The sequence below is a fragment of the Peromyscus maniculatus genome, chromosome 13 (genome assembly GCF_049852395.1).
Source record: "Peromyscus maniculatus bairdii isolate BWxNUB_F1_BW_parent chromosome 13, HU_Pman_BW_mat_3.1, whole genome shotgun sequence".
NCBI lineage: Eukaryota > Metazoa > Chordata > Mammalia > Rodentia > Cricetidae > Peromyscus > Peromyscus maniculatus.
In genome coordinates, this window is record NC_134864.1 from 22,174,120 (window position 1) to 22,188,508 (window position 14,389).

A 14,389-nucleotide genomic window follows, 5' to 3' on the forward strand; every position below is an offset into this window, starting at 1 on the left:
CCAGCTCCCTGCATTTACTGAAACTCAATGATTATTCGAAACATCATGACTGGTTTGTGGAACCAGACCTCGCTCGGATCCAGCGTTCTCTAATCCCAGCCTTGTCTGAGGGGTTCACTCTTCAAACTAGTTCAACTTTCCATACTGCATCCTGTCACAGGAGTAGCCTCACAGCCTAGCTCTGGGGATGTTGGATTTTATCTCAGGAAGTGACTTCTATAATGGATTTTTGACTGTTGAACACCCAGCCTGAACTCAGTGATTCACCCCTCAGATGTGACCTGGCCTATTTCAGAGACAGTTGCCAAGCATAACTTGGTGCAGTTTTCATGGGGTGTATATTTCCCCACACCCCTGTCCTCTGAGGTCCTGATATTAATAACATATTTGTGTATTTTTTTTAAATTAAGCATATATTTACTTTCTTAGAGCACATAGTGTACCTGCTTGAATGTATAAAAGTTTTCTTGAATACATATTCAAGTTAAATTCAGTTTCCCTAGTTTTTTTGATGGTTATCATATTTAAAAAATTTCATAGAATATATTGTGATAACACTTTCTAACTTCCCCCAACTCCTCCCAGATCCTCCTACCTCCCCACTCATTCAAGAACTCCACGCCCATTATTCATTCTTCAGCTCTCTCTTTAGAAAACGAATAGACACACACACACACACACACACACACACACACACACACATACAAGCACTGAATCAGAAGCTATAATATACAAGCAAAAGACCAGTAAGATGAAAAAAGAAAATCCCAAACAAAGCAATATGGGACCAAATGTCTACAAATGCCTTGAGTTTGTTTTATTTTGGCATCCACTGCTGCGTGTGGTGCCTGTCTTGAAGTATGTTAACTGCACATAGCTTCTTTGTTTTGATGGGAGCCCAAGTCACTTCCCTTTCTCATCACAGGGGACTAGGGTGACTTGATCACAATCCCGGAAGTCTCTGCTGTCTGTGGCTGAGGGTTTTGTTGGGTCAGTCATTTGTCAGTATTTACACGTGTCCTCTCCAGAGTGGCTAGTTCAAGAGGGAGTCTCAAAGCTTACCCAAACTAAGCAAAATGACATTTAAAGTTTACAAAAACACCATTGAGTTCATTTTGAGTTGGCCAACTCCTCCTGGGCATGGGCCTGCCCTGAGGTGTGGTAGTATACCCCATGGGACTCTATTGGAGAAAACTGACTTCTCCTTTGCATGTGGTTGTCAACTGCAGATAGCTTCTTGGTTGAGGTTGGAGCTCCTGTCAACTTCCCGCTCTCAGCACCAGAACCTCCTCTGACTTGAACCTGTGCAGGCCCTGTGCATGCTGCCGTGGTCTGTGAGGTCATGTGTGTGTCAGTTCTGTCGTGTCTGCAAGACACTGTTTCCTTGGAGTCATCCATCCCCTCAGACTCTTAGAATCTTCCTTCCTCCTCTCCTGAACAGATCCTTGAGCCCCAATCCCTGAACCCTAAAGGGGGGCATTTGATGAAGACATCCCACTCCAGACTGAGTACTCCGAAGACTCTCACTCTGAACATGGTCTAGTTGTGGGTGTCTGAGTTAGTCCCATACACTGCAAGAGGAAGCTTCTCTGATGATGGCTGATGAGACACAGATCTATGAATACAGCAGAATATTGTTAGGAGTCATTTTATTGCTACAGTCCTTTAGCAGAACAGTAGTTTTATGAATTTATGAATAGGAATTTAAATGAAGTTCGACTTCTTCGTGCTCAATGAAATATATAAGTATTGTCTTCAGCAATACAGCTTTACTTTCAGTTTGTGGAGGGCAACCAGTAGCCTTGGCAGTAGCCCGTGATGTTTGGGGTTTTCCACAGGGCCGCTTTGACCAAAGAGTCAACTAGATGTAACCCATTCCTGGCACTGGAAGTTTCACTTGGTGGTGAAAGATGTCTAGTTGGGGCATTCTCTCCCCTGCTATTCGGTTATTCCATTTGATTTCTTGTGTGTGTGTGTGTGTGTGTGTGTGTGTGTGTGTGTGTGTGTGTGTGTGTGTAAAAGCTTCTACGGTACTAGGTTAAGTGGCTTTTTGTGAATGCTCCAGAAAGTTAAAAATGCCACATATTTTAGGTTAATAGTGACAAGTACTTCTAGAAGAATTTAGTTAAGAAAGCATCTAATCTGTGAATCCACGTATAGACTGTTTGGGGCTTTGATATATAACTGTAGATATAAAATTGGACAGTTCTCTTTTTTCTTTAGCTATAAAGTTATAATGTCAGTGGGGAATTTTATAAATGTGAATTTCATTTGTATTAATTTGTAATGTTTATAATCATCTATTTAAGTTGATGAATTTCTTTAAAAATACAAATAGCCAAGGGCATCCTATATCAAACACTGGACCACATCTTTCCTAGGTTATTTCATTTTATCTCTATTTTATAGAAATGGGGAAACCTGGCTTTACTAAATGCAGCTACTAAATTGCAGAGCACAGAGTGGCTAAGTCCTGACCTAGGTTCTGAGCAACTCATCTTCTGTTTCTCAACGAGCATATTTTGTCCTTTGAGGCTCTGTGAGACAGTATAGACAAAATTCCTGCTCGAGTCATCCACAGGATGAGTTCATGCAGGAAGTAGGCAAATATTAGTTCTATTTTATAGACAAATTAACACTTAAAATAAGTTGCTGTTCCCAGGTGCCACAGTTGGTACAGGATTGATTTCTCATTGTTATTCTTATGATGATCTGTGTATAATTAGTGAAGGGTTTTCTATGTGCTATTTTTATGCTCTGAAATATGTTTCGGGATGCAACATTTTGTTGAAGTTTTATTAGACATCTTTATCATCTATAGATTAAGAGTTGCTGTGTATATCATGGTCCCCTTGATGATTCAGCGTTCTTTACATCTTTTTCTCTCCTTAAATTAAAATACCCCTGAAATATTGCAATACCCCTGAAAATAATACCAGTGTCCAGTGTCAGAGCATGTTATCCTAGATTAGACCCTGAGCGGGGAGGGCAGTTTAAACTGCTCAGGCTCCTTAGCATCAAGTCACATGGAGATTTTCTGGCAGCTGTTCAGAAAAGATAACCCTGCATCACATGAAACAGAGCTTGGCCTCTAGTGATGATGACCATGAGCTTGGCCATGTTTTCTCTCGGGCTGGAGAAGAGAGAAGTAAACTGTGTCTGTCCCAGAATCGGTGTCCAGCAACAGACATCTCTCCTTTGAGAGCTTACATGTCATAAAAGTTCCAAAGATTTTTAATTCATTTCGCGTATCCTCACAAACGCCTTCACACTTTTTCCCCCCACTGTGTGTATTTGAGTGTGTATGTGAGCATGTGCAGGGGCTGTAGTACACATGTAGAAGTTAGAAGCCTGCCAATATTGGTTCTTGCCTTTTTTGCCTTGCTTAAGGCAGGGTATCTTTGCTGCTGGGTAAAGCTGGGCTAACTGGCCTGTGAGCACCCAGAGATGCCGTCTCCATCTCTCATTTTCAGGTAGGGACTGCCGGGATTGGAGATGGTTGCACTTTGCTTCTGCCTTTTATGTAGGTTCTGGGGATTTGAACTCAGATCGTCAGGCTTGTTCACCAAGTGCTTTTTCTCACTGAGTCATCTCTTCAGACTCCATCTTTGCACTTTAGAAAACAAATTATTAAGATGATTCTAACTTCAAATACCCCAAAATCTGAATCATACATGACATCACAATTTAGATGGATACAAGAGAATTTATTGCAATGAATACACAAACAAATAAAATGTATGTTTCTCCTCGTCACTGACTGGTTATGTTTGGTGTTTTTCTCTTTGTCCCAGGAGGATTCCTGTAATTTGAACTTAAATTGATGTATCAAATTAATATATGTGGGCTGGCATAGCATAACTAATTCAGTTTAAATGCTTCTTCTATAAAAACAATGAAGCAACACATTAAAGATTAAAAATGTTAGTGCACCTCACAGTAGTACTTAATAGAGAAGAGTTTTCCCATGTTAAGGCTGATGTTACATTATCACTTGACCAAACTAGGACTAAGTTTATGTATGTTTTATTCAATAGATGTGTATGTAAAAAACTAGATTTTTTTTATTTGAAGAAACTTTAATAAATCAGTATTGGCATGTGGGCAAAAAGAAATCTATCCCTTCAGGGGTCATGGGGAAGTGAAGGCATGAAGTTACTTTAACCAGAACCTTGGAGGTAAACTTGAGTGGGGATGGAAATGGATGGGCCCATCGAGTGTGGACCTTTGAAGAGATGAGTTTATCTTCTCTCATTGCCGAGTAAATGTACAGACATCAGACAGTGCTGTAAAGACTCACTTGTGTGGTCTACTGGTGTTCTCATTTTCAGATGGGCAAAGGCTATTCCGATGAGGCAGCCTTGATCCTCCACAGGAAAGGATTTGATTGCCAGTTCTCCAGTAGAGGCACGGGGCTTTCCTGTTCTACTACTCAGGGAAAGGTAAGTTAAGAGTGTGTTTTGGGCCCGGCGGTGGTGGCTCATGCCTTTAATCCCAGCACTCGGGAGGCAGAGCCAGGTGGATCTCTGTGAGTTCGAGGCCAGCCTGGGCTACCAAGTGAGCTCCAGGAAAGGCGCAAAGCTACACAGAGAAACCCTGTCTCGAAAAAACCAAAAAAAAAAAAAAAAAAAAAAAAAAAGAGTGTGTTTGGTTAGTCAAGACCCCGCAGTGCTTTGAAATGCTCACTTGCTGCAGCTAGGACGATCTAGCCCTTCCTTGCCCAGAACTCCTTTGTTCCCGCCTGCCTGCAAGCCATCTGCAGTTTCTTCATCTTCAGAAAACACTTGCTCCATCTAAAGTTTTGGTCTTCTGTTTTGAGACTAAAGCACCTTACATCTCCTTCTCCCCATTTTCCATTCATCCAGGCCACCCATGCTCCCATACCATGTAGTTTAGCCATGGTAGGTAGAACTCACTTTCCACAAAGGCTGGGACAAATTTCAAAATAACTGATGATTGGCATAGCAATAAAGTTATGGCATAAACATCAAGATCATGGTCAATGAATAATTGAACACAGCCCAGAGGCAGCTGTGCAGAGCTCAAGTCAGTTGATTCATTTGGAGAAATAAATGTTTGTCTGGGTCTCCTGATTGATCCAGATTTGTGTCTGAGTCATCACTGTGGAGATCAGATGGCTCATTAGTCTGCACCCTGCTGGCTGCTTGCCTGTTCTTGATTTTTCTCCTTAAGTTGGTCGTCGGGCAGTTCATCAGCCTCTCCTTGGAAGGATGAACATCCAGCCTCCTGCCTCTAAGTGAGCCGTGACTCACAAAGCAGCTGCCTGGTCCTTGCCCATAGCTTGGCAGAGTCAATTCTCTGCCGGAACTAACTCCGTAGGCACACCACAGAACAGACTCAAGCAGTCTTGATCCAATGCTACAAGTTAGCACACATCCTAAGGTCTGAGAAGAGGGTTTGCTTGGATGACTGTGGTTGTCCCACTCTCCGTGTGTGTGTGTGTGTGTGTGTTTTCCAGTGTATGTCCACTCTATTAGTGATGATCTGAATATATGTAATGAACCTTCTAGTGTTGAGGTATTTAGTCTTAAGAGAGATAATAGAGTCATATTATCCCAAGAGACACTTTAGGATAACCTGGCAAGGTGAAGAATATATTTTCCTGATGTCCCTGTAGATTGAGGTCAGTAATATATTGAGCCATTGTTATAATGAACCTGTGTCTTATTTTTCAATTCTTTAGGAAAAGGGGTATGGAGACTGGTTTAGAATCACCATTATTAGGGATAAATATTGACCAAAAGTATTTGATGATTTTAAAGCCCTCAGGGACTGTAGGGACTTGTTGGCTCTTAGTTGTCCTCTCTTATATTGAAAATGTCTGCATATAATACTAAAAGAAATGCAAAGGAACGGCTCACAGCCATGTGTCTCTCCAGAGAGTTTATGTGTTCAGGAATGTCCTTCTTCCTTCATTTTCTTAGAAGGGAACTTCACCATATAAATGTATTCCTTTCTGTGCTTTTCTTATATTGATTTTATAGATGTGCTACAAGTCTTCACTCAGTGTTGATCTGAATATGCAAATCTCAGGGTTGATCTGAATATGCAAATCTCAGGGTTGGTCTGAATATGCAAATCTTGTCACTTGCTTTTTCAGATGTCAGTCCCCAAACTTTTCAACAAGTTTGCTGTGGAAAGCCTCGTCCCTTCCTCCCTGTCCTTGATGCACTGGCCTCCAGGTGCCCAGAATGTGAGTGAGATCAACTTGAGTCCCATGGAAATCAGCACATTCCGGATCCGCCTGAGGTGAAACCGACTTCCTTCGGTTTGGAGTGGAGAAGCTCTGGCTTTGTTACCCTCCTGGTTTTTACGTGCAATAACTAAGCACATTACTTTAGCTTCTGGCTACTGGGAGAACATGAATTCTGTGATTTTTTTTTAAACTAGTCTAATAAGAAAAGAAGAAAAAGCCATGCTTTCAAAAGGTTTCTTTTCCTGAGTTTGTCCCACAAACTACTACTACCAGTGTGAACTGATGTAACAACAACAACAAAAAAGGAATATTGAAAGACAACCCCTCAACAGACTGTATCTCAGGTTAAATGCTAACTAATTATGTTTGAATTGAGGGTTGTAAAGAGATTCTTAAAAATATTTATGTTTCTGATCATTGGTTTTATAAAATATACCCATTTGACCTAAATAGAAAGAAAAGAAAAAAAGAAAACAAAAGTTGGTGGATAATAGTTTTTAATGGCCAAAATAGTTGTAATCATTGATCATTGCTACAAATTTAAATTTTTGTGTGTGTTTAAAATATGTGGCAAAGTGCAATCCCTCAACCCTTATGATAAATGTCGTTGATTTTCATACTCCTTCCCAATGAACCTTTCGACTACCATTTCCTACCCGTACATTTAAAAAAAGAACTGGTTTTTTTAGTCATTCGCCAGTAGAAAAAGAGGCATATTTTCATTACTTGACAACGTGGGATGGGTGCAATGTAGTCCATTGTCACTGAAACAGAAGAAGCAATTCCATTTTCGGTACCACGAGGTGTCTTTTTACACAGCTCATTTGAATACAGGTGTTCCAAGGCGGGGTTTTCTATTTTTAAATTACCATATCAAAAATAAATGTGCCTTATTTTTTTATAAGTCTTGTTAAACCTTTTGGTGTCCATATTACTGTGTGGGAAGGGGAGGGGGGTGGGGAGGCAGGGGCAAGGGTTGGGTGCTTTCTATAACACGTAAATTATGTAACTTTTGCTCGATAATGCTGGCCACATTCTGATCGGTTTCATTAAATTTGTGGTGGTGTTACTCTAAACATTTTGACTATTTGAATGTACTGAGATGTCAGAAAACAAAACAAGGAAGAAAAATATTGTTAATTAAAATATGCTGCTGCCAAGGAAACAGCGACTTGAAGCAAGGATTTTGTAACACATGAGATCCAAATCCTGTTTGCATTTCACAGTAGTCAACCATATTAAAGAGAGAAGGCTTTAAAAGAGACTGTCTTAAAATCCACTGCGTGTCGCTCATCGTGCTGTGTTTTACTAAAGACTGTGTTCCAAACTTTGGTGTGTGGTGACCTCAGTGTGTTATTCTAGCCCATGTGCCATCACAGGACTTTTCAGTTCATTTGAAATCATTGTTTCTTTAATATAATAATAGTATTTAATGTCAGCATAGAAAAGAACTCTCTGGATATGTACACTTTTGAAAAATTCTCCTCAGTGTCTTAACCTGGTTTAGTATTCTCTGACTTCAAACTTCCATTTACCTCTTGTCATTCCAATACCCTTACAGAGAAAAGCATTTATTCTGATAGTCCTCTGGATTTTCACTCTAGACGCAGCTCCTACACTCACTGTTCGGTTCTGCTCATGAACTCCTTTGCCTATAAATCATCAAGGAAACAATTCCAGAGTCGACAACAGTACTGCAAGGGTATGATTTCATGCAATAAGCATGTGATGTCCATTCCCTTCCTCACTTGTGGGGGAATAAGCATCTGAAATACAACAGAACACCTTTCCTTCTGTAGACCTCTGCGGACATTGGCTAGGATAGCCGGGAGCAAATCCCAGGAACAGGATCGGTATTCTCGTTGTATCTTAAGGGTATAGCTTCCTGTGGGTGTTCACTGTGTTCGGTGGTTAAGTGACGGTACTTCATCACTGCAGAAATTCTGGCGGGATGAAATGAAAGCTGATGCAATAAAAATGGGTCTGCTCTGTGCCAGTCGGGGCCCTGGCTCGGTGTGCGCTCCTGCCACCAGCCCTTTACTCACAGGTGAAGCAGAAATTCTACGGAACCAGCAAGTTTCTGCTTTTTAACGTTATTTTCAGACTACAGCATCAGGGAAATGAAGAGAGGGTTTTTTTTGCTTTGGGTTATGGTCAAGAATTAACTAAATAATTCAGTTTCTCTGGCACACATGAACAGCCAGCCACACTTCCGTCGTGACCTCAGTGGTCTGTTTGGTTGGATTTTATTACACGGATTGTCACAGATGTTCAGTGGACCAAGGCGTTGCTTTACTGTTCTCTCCTCACTTCGTGAAATTTTAATTTTGTTTATTAGGTGCATTGTTCAAATATCAGTGTTCTTCTTTTCTAAAAATATTGATTTTAAATAAAATGCTGTAAGATGTTATAAGACATCGTAATTATCTCCCTGTGTCTTTGTACCTGTGATGAAATGTTTTCACGGTCCTTTGTCTGGAAGAAAATGTTTACTTTCATTTTGATTATTTTGCTCATTGAAATCAACAGGTTTTGATATTTTTCTCTTGGAAGATTTTTATAACTTTTTGGGAATATGTAATATAAGATCTCTAATAAAATATAATCTTATCCTGTGCACTGTCTTCTAGAGCAGTTCTTAATCCTGTTTGTAAATAGACGTATTGACACATTTATAACAAAGGGTGGAGCAAAGCGGGGACGGGGGGGGGGGGGGGGCTGTTCGGCTGTTCTTTGTTCCTTCGTGAAGGCACCATTGTTCTTCAGTCCAGCTCTAGTTAGTAAACGGTTCTGTGAGCGGGTGGCAGATGAATATTAGTAAGTTTCACGTCCTGTTTGGAGGACCTTTGTATTGGAGTCTGGAGCCCTGTCCAGCTGTTGAATCCATGGATCCATCTCTAGCCAGCTACATGATAGGAAGACTCTGGTCAGATTCTATGCATGGAAAGAGCAGGACAGAACAGGAAATGGAGGGAAACCAGCATATGAAGCTAAGAAGGTTCCTGTAAATTGATCCAGAAAGTAAAGCTGGTGGGAAGATGGAATGCCCGATACTGCCACTGCTGTGTCCAGGCTGACACACAGCTGCAGGGGCTGAGGACTTCCTCCAGTAATCTCCAGTTGGTGAGGACAGAGGCCTGAAGGTGCACAGGTGCATGCTAACTGGGAAGCTTAGACTTATTTCAGGTGACATGCAGTAAAGAAATTCAGCAAATTATAATATGTATACACAAATATGTAAAAGTATATCGACCTGGGAAGTAATACAAAGTAAGTCCTTGGCTCCATAAATTTTGATTATCAGCATGTTACAGAAATGTTAATAAACCTGGTAAAGAATTTTTGGTTTAGGTGAATATGTGTTCATAACACATCCTACAAATGTTGATTTGAAAGCAGCTGAAGTGAGTCTGGTTTTGAGTGGTTGGATCAAAACCTACAGTAGAGAAGGAATTAGCAAGTGTGGCTGTCCTGTCACAAGCTGAACACAAATGCCTTGAGGCCAAAATGAGCAAGAATCCTTCAGTACAAACTGCCTCCATCTAAAATGGGAAACTGCCTTCCGTCAGTGATGTTCAGGAGAACGTGCGTGCAGCGCGTGCGCGCGCAATCCAGCAGAAATCAAGTGTGAGGTTTTCCAGGTTTGGCCTTTATCTCTTGCCTTGCCTTTGCTACTGCTGTCCTCATTCTCGGGCTTTCCGTTCATTGGCACGATGAGCACCAGACGACCCAGACCCGTGTGTAGACGTCGCAGAGCCCCTGGTAGAAAGAGCACCTTTATGTCATTGTGGGTAGCACATGTCACATGTCTTGTAGTTAGTGTCATGTTAGCGGCATTGGCTCTCTTCTTCATATGCCAATGATTGCATTAAGGACACAGACTTGAAGCTGGTGAACCACATGGGAGAGTGGGTGGACCCGTGGAAAATGGGAATTTATAGCTATGGAAATGGCTTCAGGGTGGTAAGGGTGTTTTGGATAGGAGTTGGCGTTTCGGATGTCAGGCAAAGTACAGTAGGAACATGTTGCTGAGGAAATTCGAATGCAGATAGGAAATTTAGAGAAAGCAGCGAGTATACCTGATTTGACTTTCAGGAAAGGTTTGATAGAAGAAGTCATGAGGTAATTTGTAAAAGGTTAATCTGATCTTCGCAGAAAAGACTTTAGGCCTGACTTGTGAAAGACCAGAATGGGGAAACATGGAAACACATGGTACAACCTGCCAACTGGGACACGTTTCCACTCTCTACAGAGAGCTGCTAAGCAAAACCTCCACAGAGGAAAACTCCTCTGCATATGTGTTGTCCAGTGTGGAAGCCACTGGCCACTGTGGCCCTGGGATGTTAGAAACATGATGGGTGGAGCTCGTTTGCTGAGTATTTAATTCAACTTGAACGGCAGCATATGGCTCCTCTTCTGGAGCATGTCCTAAGTATAAGTAAATAGAGCAGACAAGCATTAGACCAAATTTGAGGCCACATTTTGCTCCAATCCTCCTCACCCAAAGCACTGGCCGTCCTGGAAACTTGCTGGGACCACAAACCCTCAGCCCCTACCCCAGACCAAGAGACTTGGAATCTGAATTTTACCCATCTTCCTTGAGAATCTGTGCCCTCAGTGAGCACTGGCCAAGCCAGCAGTCTAGGATCCTGGGAGTCTCTGCATGTTTCCTAAATAGCCCTGGACTATTTAGGAATAGTTCTATGTCCTACAGAGGCCAGAAGACATGCCCAGTACCAAGTGCCAGTGTTACTTCTGGCTCCTCACAGCTGCCTGCTTGCAGGCCTACTGATTTTAGGTTTTGCTTTGTTTTTCCCCCACACATGCCAAAGTGAGCTTCTAAAAAATATTCAGGCTTCTTCCTTGTTTGTTCCTGTTTGCCGACACACTTGAAGAGGCATAGAGTTGTGCCGAAGCTGAAGAACCCTCCGTGACCTGAACTTGACTGTGCCCACTTGGTAAATCCTGTCAGACCAGTGGCCGTGTCTTCCACGCTGCCCCTCTCCCCCACTGACTGTCTTCATGGATCTCTGGTGTGATCCATGAGCTCTAACTCCCTTTTCCAGGTTATCTGTTTACCTTGGGAACTGACATGGATCTCTGGTGTGATCCATGAAACCTAACTCCCTTTTCCAGGCTATCTGTTTACCTTGGGAACTGACATGGATCTCTGGTGTGATCCATGAAACCTAACTCCCTTTTCCAGGCTGTCTGTTTACCTTGGGAACTGACATGGATCTCTGGTGTGCTGTGCAGGGCCTTTGCACGGGGCAGCCTTCTCTCCCTGCTCATCTGGAGAATCTCCCTTTGGCCAGCAAGCGTTTGGTTCCCTCCCCCGAGCACTGCTCTTTTACACGTCATTTGCTTGCCTTGCTTCTCTTTCCAAGCCTGACATCCAGTAGGTTGGACTTGCCCAGAATACAGGCTCTTCATCCTGTCTGCTCTGTATCCTTTACAGAACAGGAGTCCCCCCCCAATAAATATTCATTTGTAGTTTTTTTGGTTGCTGTTTTTGTTTTGTTTTTTAGCTCTTTGGGGGCCCTCTACCCAGCTCCCAAAAAAGTACATGGAGACTTATTCTTACTTATGAATGTCTGGCCTTAGCTTGGCTTGTTTCTAGCCAGCTTTTCTAACGTAAATTAGCCCATTTCTCTTTAACTATATTTAGCCTCTGGGCTTTTCCCCTTTCTTTATTCTATATATTTTTCTTTTCTTCTTACTCTGTGACTGGCTGTGTGGCTGGCCCCTGGCATCCTCCTCTCCTTTTCCTTTTCTCCTCACTCTCTTCCCTAGATTTCTCCTCCTCTTTATTCTCTTTGCATGCCAGCCCTGCCTATCCTTTTTCCTGCCTAGCTATTGGCTGTTCAGCTCTTTATTAGACCAATCAGGTATTTTAGACAGGCAAAGTGGCACACAGCTTTACAGAGTTAAACAAATGCAACATAGAAGAATGCAACACATCTTTGCATCATTAAACAAATGTTCCACTGCATAAATGAATGTAACAAACCTTAAACTAATATTCCACAGCACTCATTCAGTAAGTAAACAATAGGTTCAACTCATGTAAATGTTGAGAAGCAAAAATTTTGATTTCAGAATGAAAGGATGAAAATTCCTTAACATTTAAGTATCATGGACTTAGGGATGGGATCATGCTGTCCTAAACTGATCTAACTCCCTTTTCCAGGCTATCTGTTTACCTTGGGAATTGACATATTACACACTCCCATCAAGAAGCTGTCAGTGGAAGTTAGTTGAGGGCTTGTGGAAGAGGCCTTTTCCCTCTGTTTTAAGAGGAGCGACCATCTTCCTTCCATGCAGTAAGTTCACTGTCAATACTGTGGAATAGTTGGTGTAGACATTTGCAACCCTGCAAACACAAGCCTGAGGACCAAGATAAAACCAAGTGAAGACAGGAAGGAGCCGAGGTCTCTGATGTTGTCGAGTGGCTGAATGAATCAGCTCCTAACTTCTTCCACGTGAAATGATAAGCCACTTGACTTCCAAGTCAATTCAGTTTAATATCATGTTTCATGCTCATTTCAACTGACACTCTCGGGGTGTCATCACTACTCCAGAAGTCAATTTTCGTGTAGATGCTTTGCTGAATATTGCATGTTCCTTGAGTGGTTTTTCATTAGTTGTATACCTGAATGTGAGAATATAGGGTTCATGCTGTCTCTTCTGCTGCCAACCACCTTGTACATTTTCCCCAAAATGTTTAATAAAACTGATGAATTCATTATATAGCAGAGAGGATTTTTTTCCTTGACCATAAGGTGGGAAGGGGGAATTTAAAAATTGCCAAATAATCAATGATGTGAGTAATGCTTGATGAGTGAAGGGTTATCTTGACATATCCACACAGAGAACATTTTGACTCAAATGTGAGGTTTTTGGCTCCTGTGATCTAAGATGAACCTTCCCAATGTCAACCAAAAAGACAGATGCAATGTGGGGGAGGAGGAAAGGGGTAGGTGTGGAAACTGAGTCTGTGGTGGCTAGCTTCTCTGAAGCATCTCACCCTTAAATAGCCTCAGACAGTTTTTGATTCGTATCATTGGAGACTGAAATGTGGATTTCTGAATCTAGAAATGAAGGGAGCTGTGGAGCAGTGTTGAATAAGGTGATTGACCTTAGAGGTCTAGTGTTCTGGATTCTCAGCCTCTGCATTGCTCCGTGGTTTTGTTTGCTTGTTCGTGTGTTTGGTGTAATTCACAGCAGAGTCCAAGATCTCTAAGGGAATGTCAGTGAGGACAGTGTGTCCCTGGTGCTAAGTGTGTCCTGCTTCACTAATCCAAAGGCTTCTGTCATTGCTTGGCTGCAGCAGAAGGCTCAAGGTATTTGCCTTTCCTGGAGCAGGTTTCTTTGTCATAGGCAGAACCAAAATAAACTCACACTGACTCTATGAAGTGGGTTTATCAGGAAGAAAAAAAAAGTTATGCCTCCCTTGTATCTTTTGTCTTCCTAAATGTATTTTCTAAGTACAGTGAATACTGTTTTGAAATATAAAATTGTAGTAAACTTCACAGCTTTCTCTTCACAGAATTTATGATATCTTTAATCCAACTTGAATACACTCAGATCTTTCTTTCAGGCCACCAACCAGCTCACAAATCATGACACAGGGACTTATTAGTTTTGAATGCTTGACCTAGCTTAGGCTTATTTCTGGCTGGCTCTTTTAATTTAAATTAACTTGTTTCTGTTTATCTACCTTTGCCTTTTACTTTTCTTTCCTTCTGTATGTCTTATTTTTACTGCTTCTCATGTCCCCTGACTGGTGGCTGCCTGACTGGCCCCTGACATCTTCCTCATTCTCTTTTCTCCTCCTTTTCTCAGTCCTCTCTCAAACCTAGATTTCTCCTCCTATCTATTCTCTCTGTTCACTAGGCCCACCTATCTTCTCTCTGCCTAGCTATTGGCCGTTCAGCTCTTTAGTAGACCAATCAGGTGCCTTAGGCAGGCAAGGTGAAACAGATGCAACACATCTTTACATAATTAAACAAATGCAGCATAAACAGAAGTAACACACCTTTACACAGTTAAAGTAATATTCTGCAGCATGAACAAATGTAACATGTTTGCCTAGTTAAAATAATATTCCATAACACCTGAAGGCAACCACTTCCAGTTTTTTTTTAAATCACACTGCCAATTAATAAACAT

At 41.7% G+C, this 14,389-nt stretch overlaps 1 protein-coding gene across 3 annotated transcripts in view; it reads left to right on the forward strand.

Annotated features, from left to right (window-relative positions):
- The window catches only part of Man2a1 (mannosidase alpha class 2A member 1), a 169,329-nt gene extending 160,495 nt beyond the window's left edge, over window positions 1–8,834 (forward strand). For all 3 annotated transcript variants that reach the window (XM_006991850.4, XM_042259707.2, XM_076549759.1), the window contains 2 exons: window positions 4,332–4,442; window positions 6,122–8,834. In XM_006991850.4, the coding sequence (XP_006991912.1) occupies window positions 4,332–4,442; window positions 6,122–6,274 (264 nt within the window). In that variant the 3' untranslated portion in view covers window positions 6,275–8,834. The remainder of the gene's footprint in view (window positions 1–4,331; window positions 4,443–6,121) is intronic.
- Window positions 8,835–14,389: the final 5,555 nt, after the last annotated feature.